Source organism: Pseudophryne corroboree, chromosome 6, assembly GCF_028390025.1.
Source record: "Pseudophryne corroboree isolate aPseCor3 chromosome 6, aPseCor3.hap2, whole genome shotgun sequence".
Lineage (NCBI taxonomy): Eukaryota > Metazoa > Chordata > Amphibia > Anura > Myobatrachidae > Pseudophryne > Pseudophryne corroboree.
The window spans coordinates 781184205-781206561 of NC_086449.1; the positions used below are offsets into that span (position 1 = coordinate 781184205).

Below are 22357 nucleotides of genomic sequence, written 5' to 3' on the forward strand. Positions count from 1 at the left end.
ACGCCCTAGTGGTAAAAAATAATATAATTGATGTTTGGATAGAAGTGAAATGTGACCTGGCCATGAAGAGGATACAAACATCTGGGCATCAGGTTGAAAGGTCACTCAGGCCTGTCCAACCAGTGGCTCTCCAGCAGCTGTGAAACTACACAACCCAGCATGCTCTGGCCGAGTTTTAGCATTCCCTTATTGCAAAACTGTAGCAGATCATGCTGTGAATTGTATTTTCTCAACAGCTGCCGTCTTTTCTGTTAACACTGTATGAGCCACAGGCATACTTACCTAATCTCCCGGAATGGCCGGGAGGCTCCCGAAAATCGGGTGGGCCCCCCGGAAGAGCAGGCAATTCTCCCGATTTCAGGGGTCCCCCCTGCCCGTCCGCCCACTTAGCGAGTAAAGTAGGCGGTCCGGGCAGGCGATGATGCGATTCTTGTTGAATCGCGTCATCATAGCCACGCCCCCTGCTGTATAATGCCGGTAATAGCGGCATTACACAGTGGGGGACGTGGCTTACATGACGTCATCCATCAGCCACGCCCCGTTTCGCCTCTGCCCCCCCTTCCTCCCTCTGCATGTGACGTCACTGCCCGCCCCCCTGCTGAGCCGAGAGAGGGCAGCCATAAAGTCGGCAAGTATGGCCACAGGTTGGCCAGGCCTGCTTTCTCTGACGTCCTAGTGGATGCTGGGAACTCCGAAAGGACCATGGGGAATAGCGGGCTCCGAAGGAGGCTGGGCACTCTAGAAAGATTTATGACTACCTGATGTGCACTGGCTCCTCCCACTATGACCCTCCTCCAAGCCTCAGTTAGATTTTGTGCCCGGCCGAGGTTGGATGCACACTAGGGGCTCTCCTGAGCTCTTAGAAGAAAGATAGTCTTAGGTTTTTTATTTTCAGTGAGACCTGCTGGCAACAGGCTCACTGCAGCGAGGGACTAAGGGGAGAAGAAGCGAACTCGCCTGCTTGCAGCCGGATTGGGCTTCTTAGGCTACTGGACACCATTAGCTCCAGAGGGATCGACCGCAGGCCCAGCCTTGATGTTCGGTCCCGGAGCCGTGCCGCCGTCCCCCTTACAGAGCCAGAAGCAAGAAGATGGTCCGGAAAATTGGCGGCATGAAGACATCAGTCTTCACCAAGGTAGCGCACAGCACTGCAGCTGTGCGCCATTGCTCCTCTCACACTTCACACTCCGGTCACTGAGGGTGCAGGGCACTGGGGGGGGGGCGCCCTGAGGCAGCAATAAAAACACCTTGGCTGGCAAAAATACCTCAATATATAGCCCCAGGGGCTATATATGAGGTAAATACCCCTGCCAGATTCCATAAAAAAGCGGGAGAATAGGCAGCGGAAAAGGGGCGGAGCTATCTCTTTCAGCACACTGGCGACATTTTTCCCTCACAGCTCCGCTGGAAGGAAGCTCCCTGGCTCTCCCCTGCAGACTACACTACAGAAAAGGGTAAAAAAAAGAGAGGGAGGGCATTAAATTTAGGCGCAGTATATAGAATATATAAAAAAGCAGCTATAAGGGACATAACTCAGTTAGTCCCTACCTTATATAGCGTTCTGGTGTGTGCTGGCATACTCTCACTCTGTCCCCCCAAAGGGCTTTTGTGGGTCCTGTCCTCTGTTAGAGCATTCCCTGTGTGTGTGGAGTGTGTCGGTACCGCTGTGTCGACATGTTTGATGAGGATAATGAGGTGGAGGCGGAGCAGATGCCTTTAGAAGGGATGTCACCCCCTGGGGGGCAGACACCTGAGTGGATGAGCTTATGGAAAGAAATGAGTGCACGTATAGACTCCTTACATAAGAAATTTGACGACATGCCAACTGTGGGACAGCCGAGTTCTCAGCTCGTGCCTGTCCAGGTGTCTCAAAGGTCATCAGGGGCTCTAAAACGCCCGCTATCTCAAATGGCAAACGCAGATGTCGACACTGATACTGACACCAGTGTCGACGACGATGAGTCAAATCTAATGCCCATTAAGGCCATTCACTGCATGATTGAGGCAATGAAAGAGGTGTTAAATATTTCTGATTTACATCCAGGTACCACAAAAAAGGGTATTATGTTTGGGGAGAAAAAACTACCCGTAGTTTTTCCCCCGTCAGATGAATTAAATGAAGTGTGTGAAGAAGCGTGGGCTTCCCCTGATAAAAAATTGGTAATTCCTAAGAAGTTACTAATGGCGTTCCCTTTCCCGCCAGAGGATAGGTTACGTTGGGAGACACCTCCTAGGGTGGATAAAGCGCTCACACGTTTGTCTAAAAAGGTGGCACTACCGTCTCAGGATACGGCTGCCCTTAAGGAGCCTGCTGATAGAAAGCAGGAGGCGATCCTGAAGTCTGTATATACACACTCAGGCATTATACTTAGACCTGCTATTGCGTCAGCATGGATGTGCAGTGCTGCCGCTGCGTGGTCGGATAAGCTGTCAGAAAATATTGACACACTAGACAGAGACACGATTCTGCTAACAATTGACCATATCAAAGACTCAGTCTTATATATGAGAGATGCACAGAGGGAAATCTGCCGGCTGGCATCTAAAGTAAGTGCATTGTCCATCTCTGCTAGGAGATGCTTATGGACTCGCCAGTGGACAGGAGATGCAGATTCCAAAAGGCACATGGAAGTTTTGCCTTATAAGGGGGAGGAATTATTTGGGGATGGTCTCTCCGACCTAGTTTCCACAGCAACGTCTGGGAAGTCAGCATTTTTACCCCATGTCCCCTCACACCCTAAGAAGGCGCCATTTTATCAGGTTCAGTCCTTTCGGACCCAGAAAAACAAGCGTGGAAAAGGAGGGTCTTTTCTGTCTAGAGGCAGAGGTAAGGGAAAAAGGCTGCAACAAACAGCAGGTTCCCAGGAGCAAAAGTCCTCCCCCGCTTCCTCTTCAAAGTCCGCCGCATGACGGTGGGGCTCCACAGGCGGAGCCAGGTACGGTGGGGGCCCGCCTCATGAATTTCAGCGATCAGTGGGCTTGCTCACAGGTGGTTCCCTGGATCCTTCAAATAGTATCTCAGGGATACAAGCTGGAATTCGAGGCGGCTCCACCCCACCGGTTCCTAAAATCTGCCTTGCCGATTGCTCCCTCAGACAGGGGGGCGGTGCTAGCAGCAATTCACAAGCTGTATTCCCAGCAGGTGATGATCAAGGTACCCCTACTTCAACAAGGCCGGGGTTACTATTCCACACTATTTGTGGTGCCGAAACCGGACGGTTCGGTGAGACCCATTTTAAATTTGAAATCCTTGAACACATACATAAAAAGATTCAAGTTCAAGATGGAATCGCTCAGGGCGGTTATTGCAAGCCTGGACGAGGGGGATTACATGGTATCCCTGGACATCAAGGATGCTTACCTGCATGTCCCCATTTACCATCCTCACCAGGAGTACCTCAGATTTGTGGTACAGGATTGCCATTACCAATTCCAGACGCTGCCGTTTGGACTCTCCACGGCACCGAGGGTATTTACCAAGGTTATGGCGGAGATGATGATACTCCTTCGAAAAAAGGGAGTTTTAATTATCCCGTACTTGGACGATCTCCTAATAAAGGCACGATCCAAGGAACAGTTGTTAGTGGGAGTAGCACTATCTCAGGAAGTGCTGCGCCAGCACGGCTGGATTCTGAATATCCCAAAGTCACAGCTGGTCCCGACGACACGTCTAATGTTCCTGGGGATGATTCTGGACACAGTCCAGAAAAAAGTGTTTCTCCCGGAGGAGAAAGCCAGGGAGTTGTCTTCTCTAGTCAGAGACCTCCTAAAACCAAAACAGGTATCGGTGCATCACTGCACGCGGGTCCTGGGAAAGATGGTAGCTTCTTACGAAGCAATTCCATTCGGCAGGTTCCATGCCAGAATTTTTCAGTGGGACCTGTTGGACAAGTGGTCCGGATCGCATCTTCAGATGCATCGCTTGATAACCCTGTCCCCAAGAACCAGGGTGTCTCTTCTGTGGTGGCTGCAGAGTGCTCATCTTCTGGAGGGCCGCAGATTCGGCATACAGGACTGGGTCCTGGTGACCACGGATGCCAGCCTACGAGGCTGGGGGGCAGTCACAAAGGGAAGAAACTTCCAAGGACTATGGTCAAGTCAGGAGACTTCCCTTCACATAAATATTCTGGAACTAAGGGCCATTTACAATGCCCTAAGGCAAGCAAAATCCCTGCTCCTACACCAGCCGGTGCTGATCCAGTCAGACAACATCACGGCAGTCAGCAATGTGAATCGACAGGGCGGCACAAGAAGCAGGATGGCAATGGCAGAAGCCACAAGAATTCTCCGATGGGCGGAAAATCATGTACTAGCACTGTCAGCAGTGTTCATCCCGGGAGTGGACAACTGGGAAGCAGACTTTCTCAGCAGGCACGACCTCCACCCGGGAGAGTGGGGACTTCATCCAGAAGTCTTCCAAATGATTGTAAATCAGTGGGGTCGTCCACAGGTGGACATGATGGCGTCCCGCCTAAACAAAAAACTAGAGAGGTATTGCGCCAGGTCAAGAGACCCTCAGGCGATAGCTGTGGACGCTCTAGTGACACCGTGGGTGTACCAGTCAGTTTATGTGTTCCCTCCTCTACCTCTCATACCAAAGGTATTGAGAATAATAAGAAAGCGAGGAGTAAACACAATTCTCGTGGTTCCGGATTGGCCAAGAAGAGCGTGGTACCCGGAACTTCAAGAGATGATCTCAGAGGACCCGTGGCCTCTGCCGCTCAGACAAGACCTGCTACAGCAGGGGCCCTGTCTGTTCCAAGACTTACCGCGGCTGCGTTTGACGGCATGGCGGTTGAACGCCGGATCCTGAAGGAAAAGGGCATTCCGGAGGAAGTCATTCCTACGCTTATTAAAGCCAGGAAAGAGGTTACAGCAAATCATTATCACCGCATATGGCGGAAATATGTTGCATGGTGTGAGGCCGAAAAGGCCCCAACAGAAGAATTTCAACTAGGTCGTTTTCTGCATTTCCTGCAAGCAGGAGTGAATATGGGCCTAAAACTGGGCTCCATTAAGGTACAGATCTCGGCTCTGTCGATTTTCTTTCAAAAACAACTAGCTTCAGTACCTGAAGTTCAGACATTTGTGAAAGGAGTGCTGCATATTCAGCCCCCGTTTGTGCCCCCTGTGGCACCTTGGGATCTCAACGTGGTGTTGAGTTTCTTAAAATCACATTGGTTTGAGCCACTGAAAACCGTGGATCTGAAATATCTCACGTGGAAGGTGGTCATGCTGTTGGCCTTGGCTTCGGCCAGGCGAGTATCAGAATTGGCAGCTTTGTCTTGTAAAAGCCCTTATCTGATTTTCCATATGGATAGGGCAGAATTGAGGACTCGTCCCCAGTTTCTCCCTAAGGTGGTGTCAGCATTTCACCTGAACCAGCCTATTGTGGTGCCTGCGGCTACTAGAGACTTGGAGGACTCCAAGTTGTTAGACGTTGTCAGGGCCCTGAAAATATATGTTTCCAGGACGGCTAGTGTCAGAAAATCTGACTCGCTGTTTATCTTATATGCACCCAACAAGCTGGGTGCTCCTGCTTCTAAGCAGACTATTGCTCGTTGGATTTGTAATACAATTCAGCTTGCACATTCTGTGGCAGGCCTGCCACAGCCAAAATCTGTCAATGCCCATTCCACAAGGAAGGTGGGCTCATCTTGGGCGGCTGCCCGAGGGGTCTCGGCTTTACAACTTTGCCGACCAGCTACTTGGTCAGGGGCAAACACGTTTGCAAAATTCTACAAATTTGATACCCTGGCTGAGGAGGACCTGGAGTTCTCTCATTCGGTGCTGCAGAGTCATCCGCACTCTCCCGCCCGTTTGGGAGCTTTGGTATAATCCCCATGGTCCTTTCGGCGTTCCCAGCATCCACTAGGACGTCAGAGAAAATAAGAATTTACTCACCGGTAATTCTATTTCTCGTAGTCCGTAGTGGATGCTGGGCGCCCATCCCAAGTGCGGTTTATCTGCAATACTTGTACATAGTTATTGTTAACTAAATCGGGTTATTGTTGAGCCATCTGTTGAGAGGCTCAGTTGTTTCATACTGTTGACTGGGTTTAATATCACGAGTTATACGGTGTGATTGGTGTGGCTGGTATGAGTCTTACCCGGGATTCAAAATCCATCCTTATTGTGTACGCTCGTCCGGGCACAGTGTCCTAACTGAGGCTTGGAGGAGGGTCATAGTGGGAGGAGCCAGTGCACACCAGGTAGTCATAAATCTTTCTAGAGTGCCCAGCCTCCTTCGGAGCCCGCTATTCCCCATGGTCCTTTCGGAGTTCCCAGCACCCACTACGGACTACGAGAAATAGAATTACCGGTGAGTAAATTCTTATTTTTAAATGGATTATACAGATGGGTCCAACGTTATCTTGACTAGTTTTCTGTGCCTAGTCACAACATGATTTATTAGCATAAACCATTCATCTATTGTTCTCAGCTGCAATACAATACAGAGAGAACAATACAGTAGGGGATTAAGTCATTAAAGGAGGGGATTAAGTCCGACTGGCCAGTCTCGGTTATTCCTATTAAAGGTCAAGATAAATGTGGACCCATCTGTTTATGGACATTTTATAAAGGGCTCATTTGCACATTCGTGTCCGATTTTGTAATGCAGCCAATAAAAAAAAAATAAAAAAAAAAGAGTTTTGTTAAAATGATGTTTGTTATGGTTTATCCAGTAGAATTATATGGCTAGATGCATCATCGCTTGGGAAGTGATAAAATGGAGAGTGAAAAAGCGCCAGCCAATCAGCTCCTAACTGCCATGTCACAGGCTGTGTTTGAAAAATGGCAGTTAGGAGCTGATTGGCTGGTACTTTTTCACTCTCCATTTTATCACTTACCAAGCGATGATGCATCTGGCTAATAATCTCTATATAATGTTTTGCAAATGTAATTTAGGATGCAAAGAGCAAGTTCATTATTTCCTGTTTTCCAGGGAAGACTGTTTGATTCTACAATAAGTGATGAAAGCACATGGACCTTGGGTGAGAACTTTCATATCAGTTTGTTTTTTGCTTAACTAACAATGAATATGAACTCCATGGGGGAAGAATTCAAATGTTAGGAAAAAACAGACACCCAACCGACTTTTTTCAAATGTTTGAATCCCCCCCCCCCCCATATATCTTACTAGATGTCTTTGGTTATCTTGTAAGCACTACAAATCTTTAAGTAAAATGTAACAGTATATAGAAGATGTCAATCTAATTAGATACGAGTTGGGTTCTGCTTGCGGCTCTCATGGCGAACGCACACTGAAAATTTAATTTGCAATCCAATTCCAAACTCGCCTAGCTTTTCCAGAAGTCATGTATTTTTTGGTTTGTTTTTGTTTTCTTGTGCACACACCCCTGAGCAGGTGAAAAGGTAGGATTTTTTTTAATTTTAAGGTAAAAATGTCAGACCGCGTAGAGCCTCTGGTGCCCCCTTACAATGTAAAATCGTGCACTTGGAGGGGTGTAAATATAATTTGGCCAGTAGAGACATGTCTGTTTTCTGGTAAATTTCTATACAAAGCTGAGTAATGGGTTAAATCAGGCCTGGTCAACCTGTGGCTCTCCAGCTGTTGGGAAACTACACATCCCAGCATGCCCTGCCAGAGTTTTAGCATTCCCTCATAGGAAAACTGTGGCAAGGCATGCTGGAACTTGTGGTTTCCCAACAGCTGGAGAGCCACAGGTTGGCCAGGCCTGAGTTAAATGATTTGGGACAGGTATCTGGAGGTGCGTGGGTGGAGAGAGGTTTTTCAACTTGCAAATTAAGATCTAAAGTGTTTATTCCAACTTTTTATATAAATTGGTAATAAAAACACAGAAAAATTACTATACAGACAATTTTCTTTGCCCCACATGCTGGAAAGACTTTCATGTGATGAACAACTCTTGCTCACTGTCTTTCTTTCTGGCCATTAATAAAAAAATGCAAAGATCAGCCATCTGACACCTAGGAACCTCCAGTACTTTCCTTATGGCCGCTAAAAGCCTTCTATATGGTCCTGCTATCTCATTTCTCATGTCTTTGGGGTCCTGGGTAGTTTCCCCACTTTTCATGCACTTTTCCTAGTTCAGGTTTTTGTAGGAAAGTTGCGCAACCTTGACGCAGATACCGTGAATTTGCCATTTCTTTTTATTTATTAACAGTTTCTTATATAGCGCAGCAAATTCCGTTGGGCTTTACAATTTGAATCTTTTTTGAATCAAGTGTATTTATTGAGTTTTCAAGTTTTGACATACACAAAAACAAGAAAAAAAATAAAAATCATATGCATTTCCAATAAATACTATAGGGCATAGCAGCTTCAAGCAGCACAGTAAATACAATACAGAGGGGGGAGGGGGAGAGATCCGGCACCAGCAAACGGCATAGAGAGAACTGGCAAAGAAACAAAGTGCAGCATCTCGGGAAAAACTGGAGGCCTGCCAGAAGCCCCAGACCTTCCCATATTTTCCAGGACATTTACGTTTAGTAAACCTAAAACGTTCATGTGATAAAGTGACATTAGCCAGGGCCTCCCAAGCCGCTCAGGAGGGTGGGTCACCACCCATGCAAGTACGAGCTATACATACCCAGGCCAGAGTGAGACGATTGTTAACATATATCCTAAGATGAGCCAGCAAAGAAATCTCTAAAGCCAAACCAAAAACACAGATACGGGGGTTCAGAAGAGGAATCTGTATCCCAGTACTACCAATACAGGCCACTACTGCCATCCAGAAGGAAGCTACCCGAGAGCAAAAATCCGCAGCAGAAACGGAACATTTAGGACAGGCGTCTGGTGCTGATGCTCCAATTCTAAAGAACCTCCGCGGGGTCCAGTAGACCCTGTGCAAAATATACAATTGTATCTGCTGAAATCTAGCATAGGCCGTCGCGGATTTCGGGGAACCTATAATATGCTCCCAATCCTCCTCTGTCAACGCATCCAAATCAACCACCCACTTAGCACGTAATGTACACAAACATCCAAACCAGAGAGAGAAGAAAGGAGTACAGCACCGAAACCGCCCTACGACCAGGCATGTTCCGGACCAACATATGGACCGGGGCTTCAGTAAGTAGAGTCGTACCCCCTCCTCCCCCACTGTACGTTCAAGGCATGACTGAGCTTAAGAAAACTGAAAAAATAATGCAGGGGAACACCATACGTGGAGGCTAAATATTCAAAGGAGTGGAGGACACCATCTTGGTAGAGATGGGCCATCCCTGAGATCCCATATGAATCCCAGCCCGTACTACCCTCCAGGAGACGAATCTCAGGAAACTGCATACTATGCCATATAGGGGAGCATGGATCAACCTGTTGGACTGGCATCAGTTTTGCGATCGCAGACCATCATTTTTGAAGCCTGCTGTAGCAAATGGGAGAGATGGGCAGTCGGAACATGTGCATGAAGAAGTTGTAACGGGGTATACCGGAGACCCGCCCTATCAAGGAGAGCCACCGGCAAATTCTCCTAATCCCTTGGTGTAACCCACTCGCCCAACTGAGCTAGCTGTGTGGCCAAATAATGCAGATACATGTCTGGCAAAGCCAAGGTCCCATCAATCCGAGATCTACATAATGGCCCTCATTCCGAGTTGTTCGCTCGCTAGCTACTTTTAGCAGAAATGCAAACAAAGCCGCCGCCCTCTGGGAGTGTATCTTAGCATAGCAGAATTGCTAACGAAAGCAATTTCCTTGCAGTTTCTGAGTAGCTCCAGACCTACTCCTAGATTGCGATCACCTCAGTCCGTTTAGTTCCTGGCTTGATGTCACAAACACGCCCAGCGTCCGACCAGCCACTCCTCCGTTTCTCCAGCCACTCCTGCGTTTTCTATCTGGCACGCCTGCGTTTTTTAGCACACTCCCTGAAAACGGCCAGTTTCCGCCCAGAAACACCCACTTCCTGTCAATCAGCAGAGCGATTGAAAAGCTTAGTTCGCCTGTGAGTAAAATAGCATAGTTTTGTGTAAATTTGCTTAGCGCGTGCGCCCTGCTATGCATACGCATGCGCAGAACTGCCGGATTTTAGCCTATTAGCAATTCTGCTAAAATTAGTAGCGAGCGAACAACTCGGAATGAGGGCCAATGTTTTAACCGCTATACGTGCCCTCTTAGAGCCCCACACAAAGAAGGTAAGGCAAAGAGAGATCACTCTAAATTGGGAGAGTGGGACGGCAACTGGGGCATTCTGAAGAATGTACATAAACTTTGGATAATCATCTTGGTTGGACAATCATCTTGATGAGATTTACACGGTCCGTGACCGATAAGGGGAGCTTCTGCCAGATACAAGTCTTAACTCGCAGGCCAAGAATCAGGGGAGACAAATTTAAGTCTACAAAGTCAGCAGGGGAATCAGACACCTGGATGCCTAAATATTTAAACTGTGTACACCATCTTAGAGGGAGATCATAGTCCAGGGGTCGCACAGTGGAGGAAAGCAAAGGGAACACCACAGACTTGTCCCAGTTAATGTGCACACCAGAGTAGAAGCCAAAGTCTTCCACCAGGATAAGAAGAGCAGGCAGGGAGCCCGACATATCCAACAAATAAAGAATCCTATCGTCTGCATACAGACCTATTTCTCGGACGTCCTAGTGGATGCTGGGAACTCCGTAAGGACCATGGGGAATAGCGGCTCCGCAGGAGACTGGGCACAAAAGTAAAGCTTTAGGACTACCTGGTGTGCACTGGCTCCTCCCCCCATGACCCTCCTCCAGGCCTCAGTTAGATTTTTGTGCCCGAACGAGAAGGGTGCACACTAGGGGCTCTCCTGCGCTTCTTAGTGAAAGTTTAGTTTTAGGTTTTTTATTTTCAGTGAGACCTGCTGGCAACAGGCTCACTGCATCGAGGGACTAAGGGGAGAAGAAGCGAACTCACCTGCGTGCAGAGTGGATTGGGCTTCTTAGGCTACTGGACACCATTAGCTCCAGAGGGACCGAACACAGGCCCAGCCTCGGAGCTCGGTCCCAGAGCCGCGCCGCCGGCCCCCTTACAGAGCCAGAAGCAAGAAGAGGTCCGGAAAATCGGCGGCAGAAGACATCCTGTCTTCACCAAGGTAGCGCACAGCACTGCAGCTGTGCGCCACTGCTCCTCAGCACACTTCACACTTCGGGCACTGAGGGTGCAGGGCGCTAGGGGGGGGCGCCCTGAGCAGCAATAAAAACACCTTGGCTGGCGAAAATACATCACATATAGCCCCCAGGGCTATATGGATGAATTTTAACCCCTGCCAGATTCCACAGAAAAACGGGAGAAAAGGCCGCCGAGAAGGGGGCGGAGCCTATCTCCTCAGCACACTGGCGCCATTTTCTCTCACAGCTCCGTTGGAGGGAAGCTCCCTGGCTCTCCCCTGCAGTTACTACACTACAGAAAGGGGTTAAAAAAGAGAGGGGGGCACTAATTAGGCGCAGTATAACAATACAGCAACTATAAGGGGAAAAACACTTATATAAGGTTATCCCTGTGTATATATATAGCGCTCTGGTGTGTGCTGGCATACTCTCCCTCTGTCTCCCCAAAGGGCTAGTGGGGTCCTGTCCTCTATCAGAGCATTCCCTGTGTGTGTGCTGTGTGTCGGTACGTTGTGTCGACATGTATGAGGAGGAAAATGAGGTGGAGGCGGAGCATTTGCCTGTAACAGAGATGTCACCCCCTAGGGAGTCGACATCTGAGTGGATGAGCTTATGGAAGGAATTATGTGAGTCAGCTCTTTACAAAAGATTGATGACATGAGACAGCCGGCGACTCAGCCTGTGCCTGTCCAGGTGTCTCAAAAGCCATCAGGGGCTCTAAAACGCCCGTTACCGCAGATGGCAGATACAGACGCCGACACGGATACTGACTCCAGTGTCGACGATTAAGAGACGAATGTGACTTCCAGTAGGGCCACACGTTACATGATTGAGGCTATGGAAAATGTTTTTACACATTTCTGATAATACCAGTACCACTAAAAAGGGTATTATGTTGGGTGAGAAAAAACTGCCTGTAGTTTTTCCTGCATCTGAGGAATTAAATGAAGTGTGTGATGATGCGTGGGTTTCCCCCGATAAAAACTGTTAATTCCTAAAAAGTTATTAGCATCATACCCCTTCCCGCCAGAGGATAGGGCACGTTGGGAAACACCCCCTAGGGTGAATAAAGCGCTCACACGCTTGTCTAAACAGGTGGCACTACCGTCCCCGGATACGGCCGCCCTTAAGGAACCTGCTGACAGAAAGCAGTAAAATATCCTAAAATGTATATACACTTACACGGGTGTGATACTGCGACCAGCAATCGCCTCAGCCTGGATGTGCAGTGCTGGGGTGGATTGGTCGGATTCCCTGACTGACAATATTGATACCCTAGATAGGGACAGTATATTACTGACTATAGAGCATTTAAAAGATGCATTTCTATATATGCGTGATGCACAGAGGGATATTTGCCGACTGGCATCAAGAGTAAGTGCGCTGTCCATTTCTGCCAGAAGAGGGTTATGGACAACACAGTGGTCAGGTGATGCTGATTCCAAAAGGCATATGGAAGTATCGCCTTATAAAAGGGAGGAGTTATTTGGGGTAGGTCTAACAGACCTGGTGGCCACGGCAACGGCTGGAAAATCCACATTTTTACCCCAGGTAGCCTCTCAACATAAGAAGACGCTGTATTATCAGGCGCAGTCCTTTGGGCCCCATAAGGGCAAGCGGGCAAAAGGCTCCTCATTTCTGCCCCGTGGCAGAGGGAGAGGAAAAAGGCTGCAGCAAACAGCCAGTTCCCAGGAACAGAAGCCCTCTCCCGTTTTCTGCCAAGTCCTCAGCATGACGCTGGGGCTTTACAAGCGGACTCAGGCACGGTGGGGGCCCATCTAAAAAATTTCAGCGTGCAGTGGGCTCACTCACAGGGGACCCCTGGATCCTTCAGGTGGTATCTCAGGGGTACAAATTGGAATTCGAGACGTCTCCCCTTCGCCGTTTTCCTAAAGTCTGCTTTACCGACGTCTCCCTCCGACAGGGAGGCGGTATGGGAAGCCATTCACAAGCTGTATTCCCAGCAGGTGATAATCAAGGTACCCCTCCTACAACAGGGAAAGGGGTATTATTCCACGCTGTTTGTGGTACCGAAGCCGGACGGCTCGGTGAGACCTAATTTAAATCTGAAATCCTTGAACACTTACATACAAAGGTTCAAATTCAAGATGGAGTCACTCAGAGCGGTGATGGCAAACCTGGAAGAAGGGGATTATATGGTGTCTCTGGACATCAAGGATGCTTATCTCCATGTCCCAATTTACCCTTCTCACCAAGGGTACCTCAGGTTTGTGGTACAGAACTGTCACTATCAGTTTCAGACGCTGCCGTTTGGTTTGTCCACGGCACCCCGGGTCTTTACCAAAGTAATGGCCGAAATGATGATACTCCTTCGAAGGAAGGGAGTTTTAATTATCCCTTACTTGGACGATCTCCGGATAAGGGCAAGATCCAGGGAACGGTTGGTAGTCGGGTAGCACTATCTCAAGTAGTGTTGCGGCAGCACGGTTGGATTCTTAATATTCCAAAATCGCAGCTGATCCCGACGACACGTCTTCTATTCCTAAGGATGATCCTGGACACAGTCCAGAAAAAGGTGTTTCTCCAGGAGGAGAAAGCCAGGGAGTTATCCGAACTAGTCAGAAACTTCCTAAAACCAGGCCAAGTGTCAGTGCAGCAGTGCACAAGGGTCCTGGGAAAAATGGTGGCTTCCTACGAAGCAATTCCATTCGGCAGATTCCACGCAAGAACTTTCCAGTGGGACCTGCTGGAAAAGTGGTCCGGATCGCATCTTCAGATGCATCAGCGGATAACCCTGTCACCAAAGACAAGGGTGTCTCTCCTGTGGTGGTTGCAGAGTGCTCATCTTCTAGAGGGCGCAGATTCGGCATTCAGGACTGGGTCCTGGTGACCACGGATGCCAGCCTGCGAGGCTGGGGAGCAGTCACACAGGGAAGAAATTTCCAGGGCTTGTGGTCAAGCCTGGAGACATCACTTCACATAAATATCTTGGAGCTAAGGGCCATTTACAATGCCCTAAGCCAAGCAAGACCTCTACTTCAAGGTCAGCCGGTGCTGATCCAGTCGGACAACATCACGGCAGTCGCCCACGTAGAGAAGCTGCAAGGATTTTTCGCTGGGCGGAAAATCATGTGATAGCATTGTCAGCAGTGTTCATTCCGGGAGTGGACAACTGGGAAACAGACTTCCTCAGCAGAAGTCTTCCACATGATTGTAAACCGTTGGGAAAAACCAAAGGTGGACATGATGGCGTCCCGCCTAAACAAAAAATTGGACAGGTATTACGCCAGGTCAAGGGACCCTCAGGCAATAGCTGTGGACGCTCTGGTAACACCGTGGGTGTACCAGTCAGTGTATGGGTTCCCTCCTCTTCCTCTCTTAACAAAAGTATTGAGAATTATAAGACGGAGGGGAGTAAGAACTATACTCGTGGCTCCGGATTGGCCAAGAAGGACTTGGTACCCGGAACTTCAAGAGATGCTCACGGAGGACCCGTGGCCTCTACCTCTAAGAAGGGACCTACTCCATCAAGGACCCTATCTATTCCAAGACTTACCGCGGCTGCGTTTGACGGCAGGGCGGTTGAACGCCGGATCCTGAAGGAAAAAGGCATTCCGGATGAAGTCATCCCTACCCTGATCAAAGCCAGGAAGGATGTAACCGCAAAGCATTATCACCGCATTAGGCGAAAATATGTTGCGTGGTGCGAGGCCAGTAAGGCCCCGATGGAGGAATTTCAACTAGGTCGATTCCTGCATTTCCTGCAAACAGGAGTGTCTATGGGCCTAAAATTGGGGTCCATTAAGGTTCAAATTTCGGCCCTGTCAATTTTCTTCCAGAAAGAACTAGCTTCAGTTCCTGAAGTTCAGACGTTTGTAAAAGGGGTACTGCATATACAGTCTCCTTTTGTGCCTCCAGTGGCACCTTGGGATCTCAATGTAGTTTTGGGGTTCCTAAAGTCACAATGGTTTGAACCACTTGAATCTGTGGAGTTAAAATATCTCACATGGAAAGTGATCATGCTGTTGGCCCTGGCCTAGGCCAGGCGCGTGTCAGAATTGGCGGCTTTATCCTGTAAAAGCCCTTATCTGATCTTCCATTCAGACAGGGCGGAATTGAGGACTCGTCCTCATTTTCTCCCTAAGGTGGTTTCAGCGTTTCATCTGGACCAACCTACTGTGGTACCTGCGGCTACTAGTGACTTGGAGGACTCCAAGTTGTTGGACATAGTCAGGGCCCTGAAAACATATGTTTCCAGGAAGGCTGGAGTCAGAAAATCTGACTCGCTGTTTATCCTGTATGCACCCAACAAGCTGGGTGCTCCTGCTTCTAAGCAGACTATTGCTCGTTGGATTTGTAATACAATTCAGCTTGCACATTCTGTGGCAGGCCTGCCACAGCCAAAATCTGTAAAAGCCCATTCCACAAGGATGGTGGGCTCATCTTGGGCGGCTGCCCGAGGGGTCTCGGCTTTACAACTTTGCCGAGCAGCTATTTGGTCAGGGGCAAACACGTTTGCTAAATTCTACAAATTTGATACCCTGGCTGAGGAGTACCTGGAGTTCTCTCATTCGGTGCTGCAGAGTCATCCGCACTCTCCCGCCCGTTTGGGAGCTTTGGTATAATCCCCATGGTCCTTACGGAGTTCCCAGCATCCACTAGGACGTCAGAGAAAATAAGAATTTACTTACCGATAATTCTATTTCTCGTAGTCCGTAGTGGATGCTGGGCGCCCATCCCAAGTGCGGATTGTCTGCAATACTTGTACATAGTTATTGTTAACTAAATCGGGTTATTGTTGTTGTGAGCCATCTATCCAGAGGCTCCTCTGTTATCATGCTGTTAACTGGGTTCAGATCACAGGTTGTACGGTGTGATTGGTGTGGCTGGTATGAGTCTTACCCGGGATTCAAAAATCCTTCCTTATTGTGTATGCTCGTCCGGGCACAGTATCCTAACTGAGGCTTGGAGGAGGGTCATAGGGGGAGGAGCCAGTGCACACCAGGTAGTCCTAAAGCTTTACTTTTGTGCCCAGTCTCCTGCGGAGCCGCTATTCCCCATGGTCCTTACGGAGTTCCCAGCATCCACTACGGACTACGAGAAATAGAATTATCGGTAAGTAAATTCTTATTTTTTTCTTCCTGCCCGGCAAACTGAAATCCTTTTATAACTGAGGATGCTCTAACAGCACGTGCCAATGACTCTATGGCAAGAGCAAATAGCAGTGAGGACAACATGCACCACTGCCTGGTTCCTCTCTCCAGCAAGAAGGAGTCCGTGGTGAACCCATTAACCTTTATCCTAGCTGCAGGGCAGGAGTACAATAATTTAACCCATGCAGGAAATTTGGGGCCAATCCCGAACCGAGTCAAAACCTCCCAGACGTATAGCCACTCTACAGAATCGAAAGCACGTGCAGCATCCAGGGACACCATAATCACACCGTCCATCCCCCCCCACCAGCCAACGGTAAATAAGTAAATAAACATTGTAAATTAAAAGCAGTGCACCTACCCAACATAAAGCCGGTTTGATCCGCATGTACCAGCTCAAGCACCACATCATTGAGGCGGAGCGCCAGTATTTTGATATCAGTTGACGGCAGGGAGATAGGACAGTACGAGTCCGACGAAAGAGGATCTTTGCCCGACTTCGGAATCAGTACCACCAATGCTTCCGCCATAGACGGGGGGAGGGGGAAGAGACCCCAGTTCCAGCAGGGAATTAAAAATCAACAAAAGTTTGGGGGCATAAAAATTTATGAGTCTTATACAGTTCAATATGGAGACCATCCACACCCGGGGCCTTATTATTAGGGAAGGAATGAATAGCAGTTTCCACCTCATCCAACGTAAAAGGGTCCTCGAGAGCCTGTAAAGAATCAGAACATAACAGCGGGAGAATAATAGTATCTAAATACGCTGAGAGCATGGAACAAGAGTACTGCACCCTAGATTTGTATACCTCCACAAAATGATCATAGAAGCCAGAGCCTGTAAGGGGAGTACCCACACAAACTGACCCGTCAGCCTTATGTAAACTGTGCACAGGGATGAGGGACGAGTGGTGTCTTTCCCCCCCCCCTACCCTCGCTATATATGCTAAAAATTTCCCAGAACGGTCCCCTTGTACATAAAAATCACGAGCACGACACAACAAATGTCATTGGTTTTATCAATAAGCAAATCAGTCCACTGTTTATGAACAATCTGCCACTCCACCCTATCCACCTGCAAACCAGACCGCAGATACAGCTGTTCAAGCTCCACATTACGTCTCTCCAACTCTCTATCAGACTTCTTGCTAGAAACCTTCAATTGGGCAACCCTAGAAATCAGAGACCCCCACGCAAAAAGGCCTTAAAAGAATCCCAAACCAGCACAGCTCCAGTCTCAATCGGATTATTGACAAAAATTTCCTCCCATAGCACCAGGAGGTCAGAAGCTGCACCCATCTGCGACAACCAAAAAGGGTTAAACCTCCAGAAAGACGTGCCCGTAGGGCCGCCCAGGATAATAGTCAAGAGAATTGGGGAATGATCGGAGATCCCTCTGGCCAAATATTCTATGGACGTCACAGAGGGGAGCAGCTGTCAAGAAAGAAGGGCCAGATCTTTCCTAGGAAAAAACCCCAGAAGAGCTAGAGAAACAGGAGTAAGTACGCACAGTAGGAAAACGTAAGCGCCAAACGTCTATCAGGCCCAGTTCAGAGGTCAAACGTGCAAAAGCGGTATCCCCAGTCCACACAGGGTGTGGGCCTGGCCTCCAGCGTTCCAACGATTCACTCATAACTGCATTAAAATCACCAATACGATAATTGTCACAGAGGGAAAATCCTGAATAAACTCCACAAGCTTTAATAAGAAGAGCAGGAGTATAGGGAGGGGGGATATACATTGCCAGTAACAAAAATATAACATTATGAAGGGAACCCGCTAGAAAAACATAACAGCCTGACAGATATATCTGAATCTTATGACACAGAAACCTTTTATCTATGAGCACAGACACGCCTCTAGAGTTTGGGTGAAAGGCCCAACCCACCAAGGGCTTTTTAAGGGAAAGTGCACGGCTACCGGTTAAATGAGTCTCCAAGAGACGGACTAAACCTGGGTTGCGAGCCTTAAGTTGTTTCATCACTAAGGAGCGTTTGACCCTATCAATGAGGCCCCGTACGTTCCATGAAATAACATTCACCATAGCAAAGTGGTAACAGTATAGGTACACCCAACCTACAGTGCCTCAGCCGGTCATCCGACTCCCTCCATCCTCAGGAATTATACACGCATATACAGACGTGTATTAGAAATGCATAATCAAACAAAAACACCCAAAACAATTAAGGTAAGAAAAAACAATAAACGAAGACGGATAGGAGCCAAGTTTCAAGGAAAAGCTCAGGGTTCGCCCCTTCGGCCTTCAGGGAGTCCTACAAAGCGGACGTTGTTTCTTCTTGGACGCCCCTCCATATCGGTCAGTTTGAGTTGACATGCTGACATTTTTGCTTCCAGGGTAGACAGTCGGGTAGGGACTGGTTTATAGGAGTCCTCCAATGTGGAGATGGGGTTTTCCGTTTCCCCAACTCTTTCCCGGAGTTTCTGCATATCCTGTTGAATAAAAGAAATGTTGACGTGCACCGCAGCGACTTTATCCGTAAGCCATTTCTCCGAGTCAGTTGGAGGAGCTGCGTCATGGTGACCTCAGTAGAGCCGGCCATAGTAGGGAAGGGCGGAGCAGAGTCCATATGGGAGGGGGATGAAGATGCAGAAGAAGCCGAGTCAGGGTTCCTGCGGGCAAATTTCTCCAGACGTGCCGCGACAGAATTGCCTCGTCTACGGACCATGAGGCATACACAAAGGAGAAACGCAGGTAAAACGTTATATCAGAAATTACCACAGGAGAGGATTAACAGGGGTGCAGGAAGTGTAATTGAGGAAACATGTACAGTAGTTTCACCATGCCATGAAAGGGTGCAGATGACACATATAGAATATCAACATTCCCCGGGGTTACAGGAGACGAAACAATAGCAGAGGTGAATAAAAGGCTCAGTTCCATATAGGAGCAGCGTCAGCACAGACAAAGTAACACAGCAGGAGGATGAAGCAGAGGTGGGGGGGGGTGGAATCCAGCCTCCAGACGACAGCCCCCACAGCACACAGATACACAGCAGGTACCCCAAATAATTGCTAGAGGGAGCCAGGCAGTGAGGGCATAGGCAGGGAGAGGATAGCACCGCAGCTGCCTCCTTCACAGAGAGCTCCTCTTCTCAAAATGGCAGCCACCCACCTCCAGCGTCAGCAGGGCCCTCAGTGGGAGCCGGATAACAGCCTCACAGACAATCAACAGGAGGAGAGGGGAGCCGGATCTCTCATGGAGCCGGCCGTAGCAGCGAAGTGGATGACTGAAGGGGCGGGAGAGCAGGGGGGCACACAGCCACATAGTCACGTGGTGATGACGGCGGGCGGAACCACCGAGGTTCTGGGGAGCAGGCAGAGCGGAGAGGCAGGTCAGTTAGCGGGTCATGAGGAGTTGACCCCAGATGGAGACTCCGAGGTCAGCAGCGGCCGGGCACCCGGGAGTACAACAGGGGAGGACGGGACACAGCGCTCCATTTCCAAGATGGCGCCTGTCCCTCACAAGTGCCCGCGCAGCAGTGGGAAAAACAGAGGGCAGGACGGACAGCAGGCCCCTACACAACTTAGCACATTTCTCAGGTGAGCGCATTTATGCAATATATGAGAGCTTAATGATGCTAACTTGGATTGATCACATAGGGCCTGTTTAATGTTTGTAAGCAAAACAGCACGCACCTGGGCAAAACCATGCTGCACTGCAGGTGAGGGCAGATGTAACGTGCAGAGAGAGTTAGATTTGGGTGGGGTGTGTTCAAATTGAAATCTAAATTGCAGTGTAAAAATAAAGCTGTCTAACTGCTGAGAGATACATGCAAAAGCAGCCAGTATTCATCCTGCACAGAAACAATATAACTGCGTTTACTTCCCATACATGACAACATGGTTTGTTCCAGACACAAAGCTGCTTTTTTTTTTTTTTTTTTTTTGGCTTTACTTACATACATGAATCAGGCACATAGTGTACAAAAACCATCTACAATTGTGACAATGTCACAATTTCAGCTGATTTTCTACGATCAGCAGTCTAATACAAACATGTGACAAATATCTGTAAGACCGCCGTTCTTCCCAGCCCTCCTCTTCATCACATTGCACCAGCCCCATCTTGGTGCAGGAGATCTAGCTGATCTCTGCCTACGTAGAGCGAAGAATAAGGGGCAAAACTGTCGTATGCGCCCACAGTAGATCTATCCTGCGCGCTAAGAGCGTGCTGTCATGCGGTATTTCACATCCAACCGTACTGGAGCTGGAGAATTTTTGTATCTGAAATAATTATAGATTTATGGGGTGTTTTTTTTTGTTTTTTAGCTGATTTTCTACTGTTGTGTGCAAATTTATGTAAAATGTTTCCTAGAATTTTTTTCCCGTTGACGCACTTTATAACTTATAGTAATGGTTGTACAATTTGCCTCACTGACACAACTTTGTACAATTTTGTCACTTAATGTGTTTTCTGTTTTTTTTTTTTCCTTTTTTTTTTCTTCCATATGGTTTCTTTGTTCTAATAAAGAGGACAAAAAGCTTATACGAATAGTTTTAACCAAGTGCAACCGGGATGCAGGTAATTGCTGGCCGTCGTTACTGGAAGATGAGTACTCCGCCGACCCATGGATTCAAGATGAGATGCAAAAAAAGCTCACCCTGGAGAGATTTCAGAGAGAGGTACTACATTCTCCTTTTCAGAAATGGGTATAGATATGTATAAAATGCCTAGAAAAAAACATGTATTATACATGGCATCCTGTAGCTGTTGCGTCTGGCTTTTTTTTTTATGCATCGCCCTTTTCTATCCATCTGTCTCTATCACCCTCTATTACTGTCTTTCTCTCTTCGATTTCACATCTCTACATTACAAAGTAGTTAGCCAATATGCCAGTGATAGAGCAGGATGGCATCACACCAGTTTGTCTTGCACAGGATAAGTGTAGATGCTCCTATGCCCCGAATACATAAACCAAGAAACGTAACGGCACGGCATTGCATTGTAACATTCGCAGCCTCTCTCCTCTTGAAGATGTGACCTACAAACCTCAGCTGACTAGTGGGCTAATCAGGGGTTTTGTCTGGAATGAGTCTGCATCCAGACTGTAGCAAAATTGATTTGTAGTGTTCCTCTTTCATGTGGGTACGCTGCTTATCTTATGGCGGCACTGATGCTGATATCTTATGCGGGAGAAACCCTGATACAGATATCATTTAAGAAGAGACGCCCATTGTAGGGATGCCAAGTGTTTATTTTTTTTATTTATTTATTTTGCTTCCTTGGGTTCCATAGGGCTCCACAGGGAGACAGTCGGGTGTAGGTGGTGGTAAAGGACTCTTTTATGTATCTTTATATAAAGTTGCTGACCTAGATCCTTGTAGTTAACTGCATGTAAGGATGATGGGTCACTTACATAATGTACAACAGTATGTTTTTATGGGGCAGATGTATGAACCTGGAGAAGGCATAAGGAAGTTATAAACCAGTAATATATGCAAGGTGATAAAGGCACCAGCCAATCAGATCCTAATTGTTAATTTACATATTGGAGCTGATTAGCTGGTGCCTTTATCACCTTGCACATATCACTGGTTTATCACTTCCTTATGCCTTCTCCTGGTTAATACATCTGCCCCTTTGTTTGGAAAGGTACTTATAGAACAAATAAAGGTAACTTCTATATAATGAATGGCTAATGGATTGCCTTGTTCTATTGCAGAACCCCGGCTTTGATTTCAGTGGAGCAGATATATCAGGAAACTACAGCAAGGGCGGACCTGACTTCTCTAATCTGCAGAAGTAATCCCGGTGCATTGAGGAGAGGACTATTTATATTTGTAATACTGCGAGAAATAAATAAAATAATGATTATACTTTATTGCTTATTTACCTAAGATATTACCCTGACAAACATGAACCAATCAGTACTGTTTACAAAAGCGTCGTATGAGATCCTATCGGAGCATACTGGTGTCGACGGCAGGGATCCGTTTAACAGGTTTTCCAGCCAAACTGATCAAAAGCCAGTTGATCCTGTTCCAGTTTTGATTGGCAGAAGCTGTTGTCTGGACAATTTGATTGGGCGCAGAATATGAACTGATGATGAACAGTGCATACTGAAAAACTCTAATGAAGATACTTTTAAAAACAAAGATCATAATACGTGGAAAAATCTTCAAATCAAATATTTAACAGCCTACGTCTCTGGA

The 22357-nt window shown here is 47.8% G+C and overlaps 1 protein-coding gene across 4 annotated transcripts in view; it reads left to right on the forward strand.

The window, feature by feature from the left end:
- The window catches only part of NUDCD2 (NudC domain containing 2), a 37137-nt gene extending 15111 nt beyond the window's left edge, over positions 1-22026 (forward strand). For 2 of the 4 annotated variants that reach the window (XM_063928746.1, XM_063928747.1), the window contains exons 3-5: positions 6947-6995; positions 20676-20827; positions 21868-22026. In XM_063928746.1, the coding sequence (XP_063784816.1) occupies positions 6947-6995; positions 20676-20827; positions 21868-21951 (285 nt within the window). In that variant the 3' untranslated portion in view covers positions 21952-22026. Of the gene's footprint in view, positions 1-6946; positions 6996-18703; positions 18897-18929; positions 19745-20675; positions 20828-21867 lie in introns of those variants that run through there. The other 2 variants (XM_063928748.1, XM_063928749.1) reach the window with 2 other exon arrangements.
- The last annotated feature ends 331 nt before the right edge of the window (positions 22027-22357 follow it).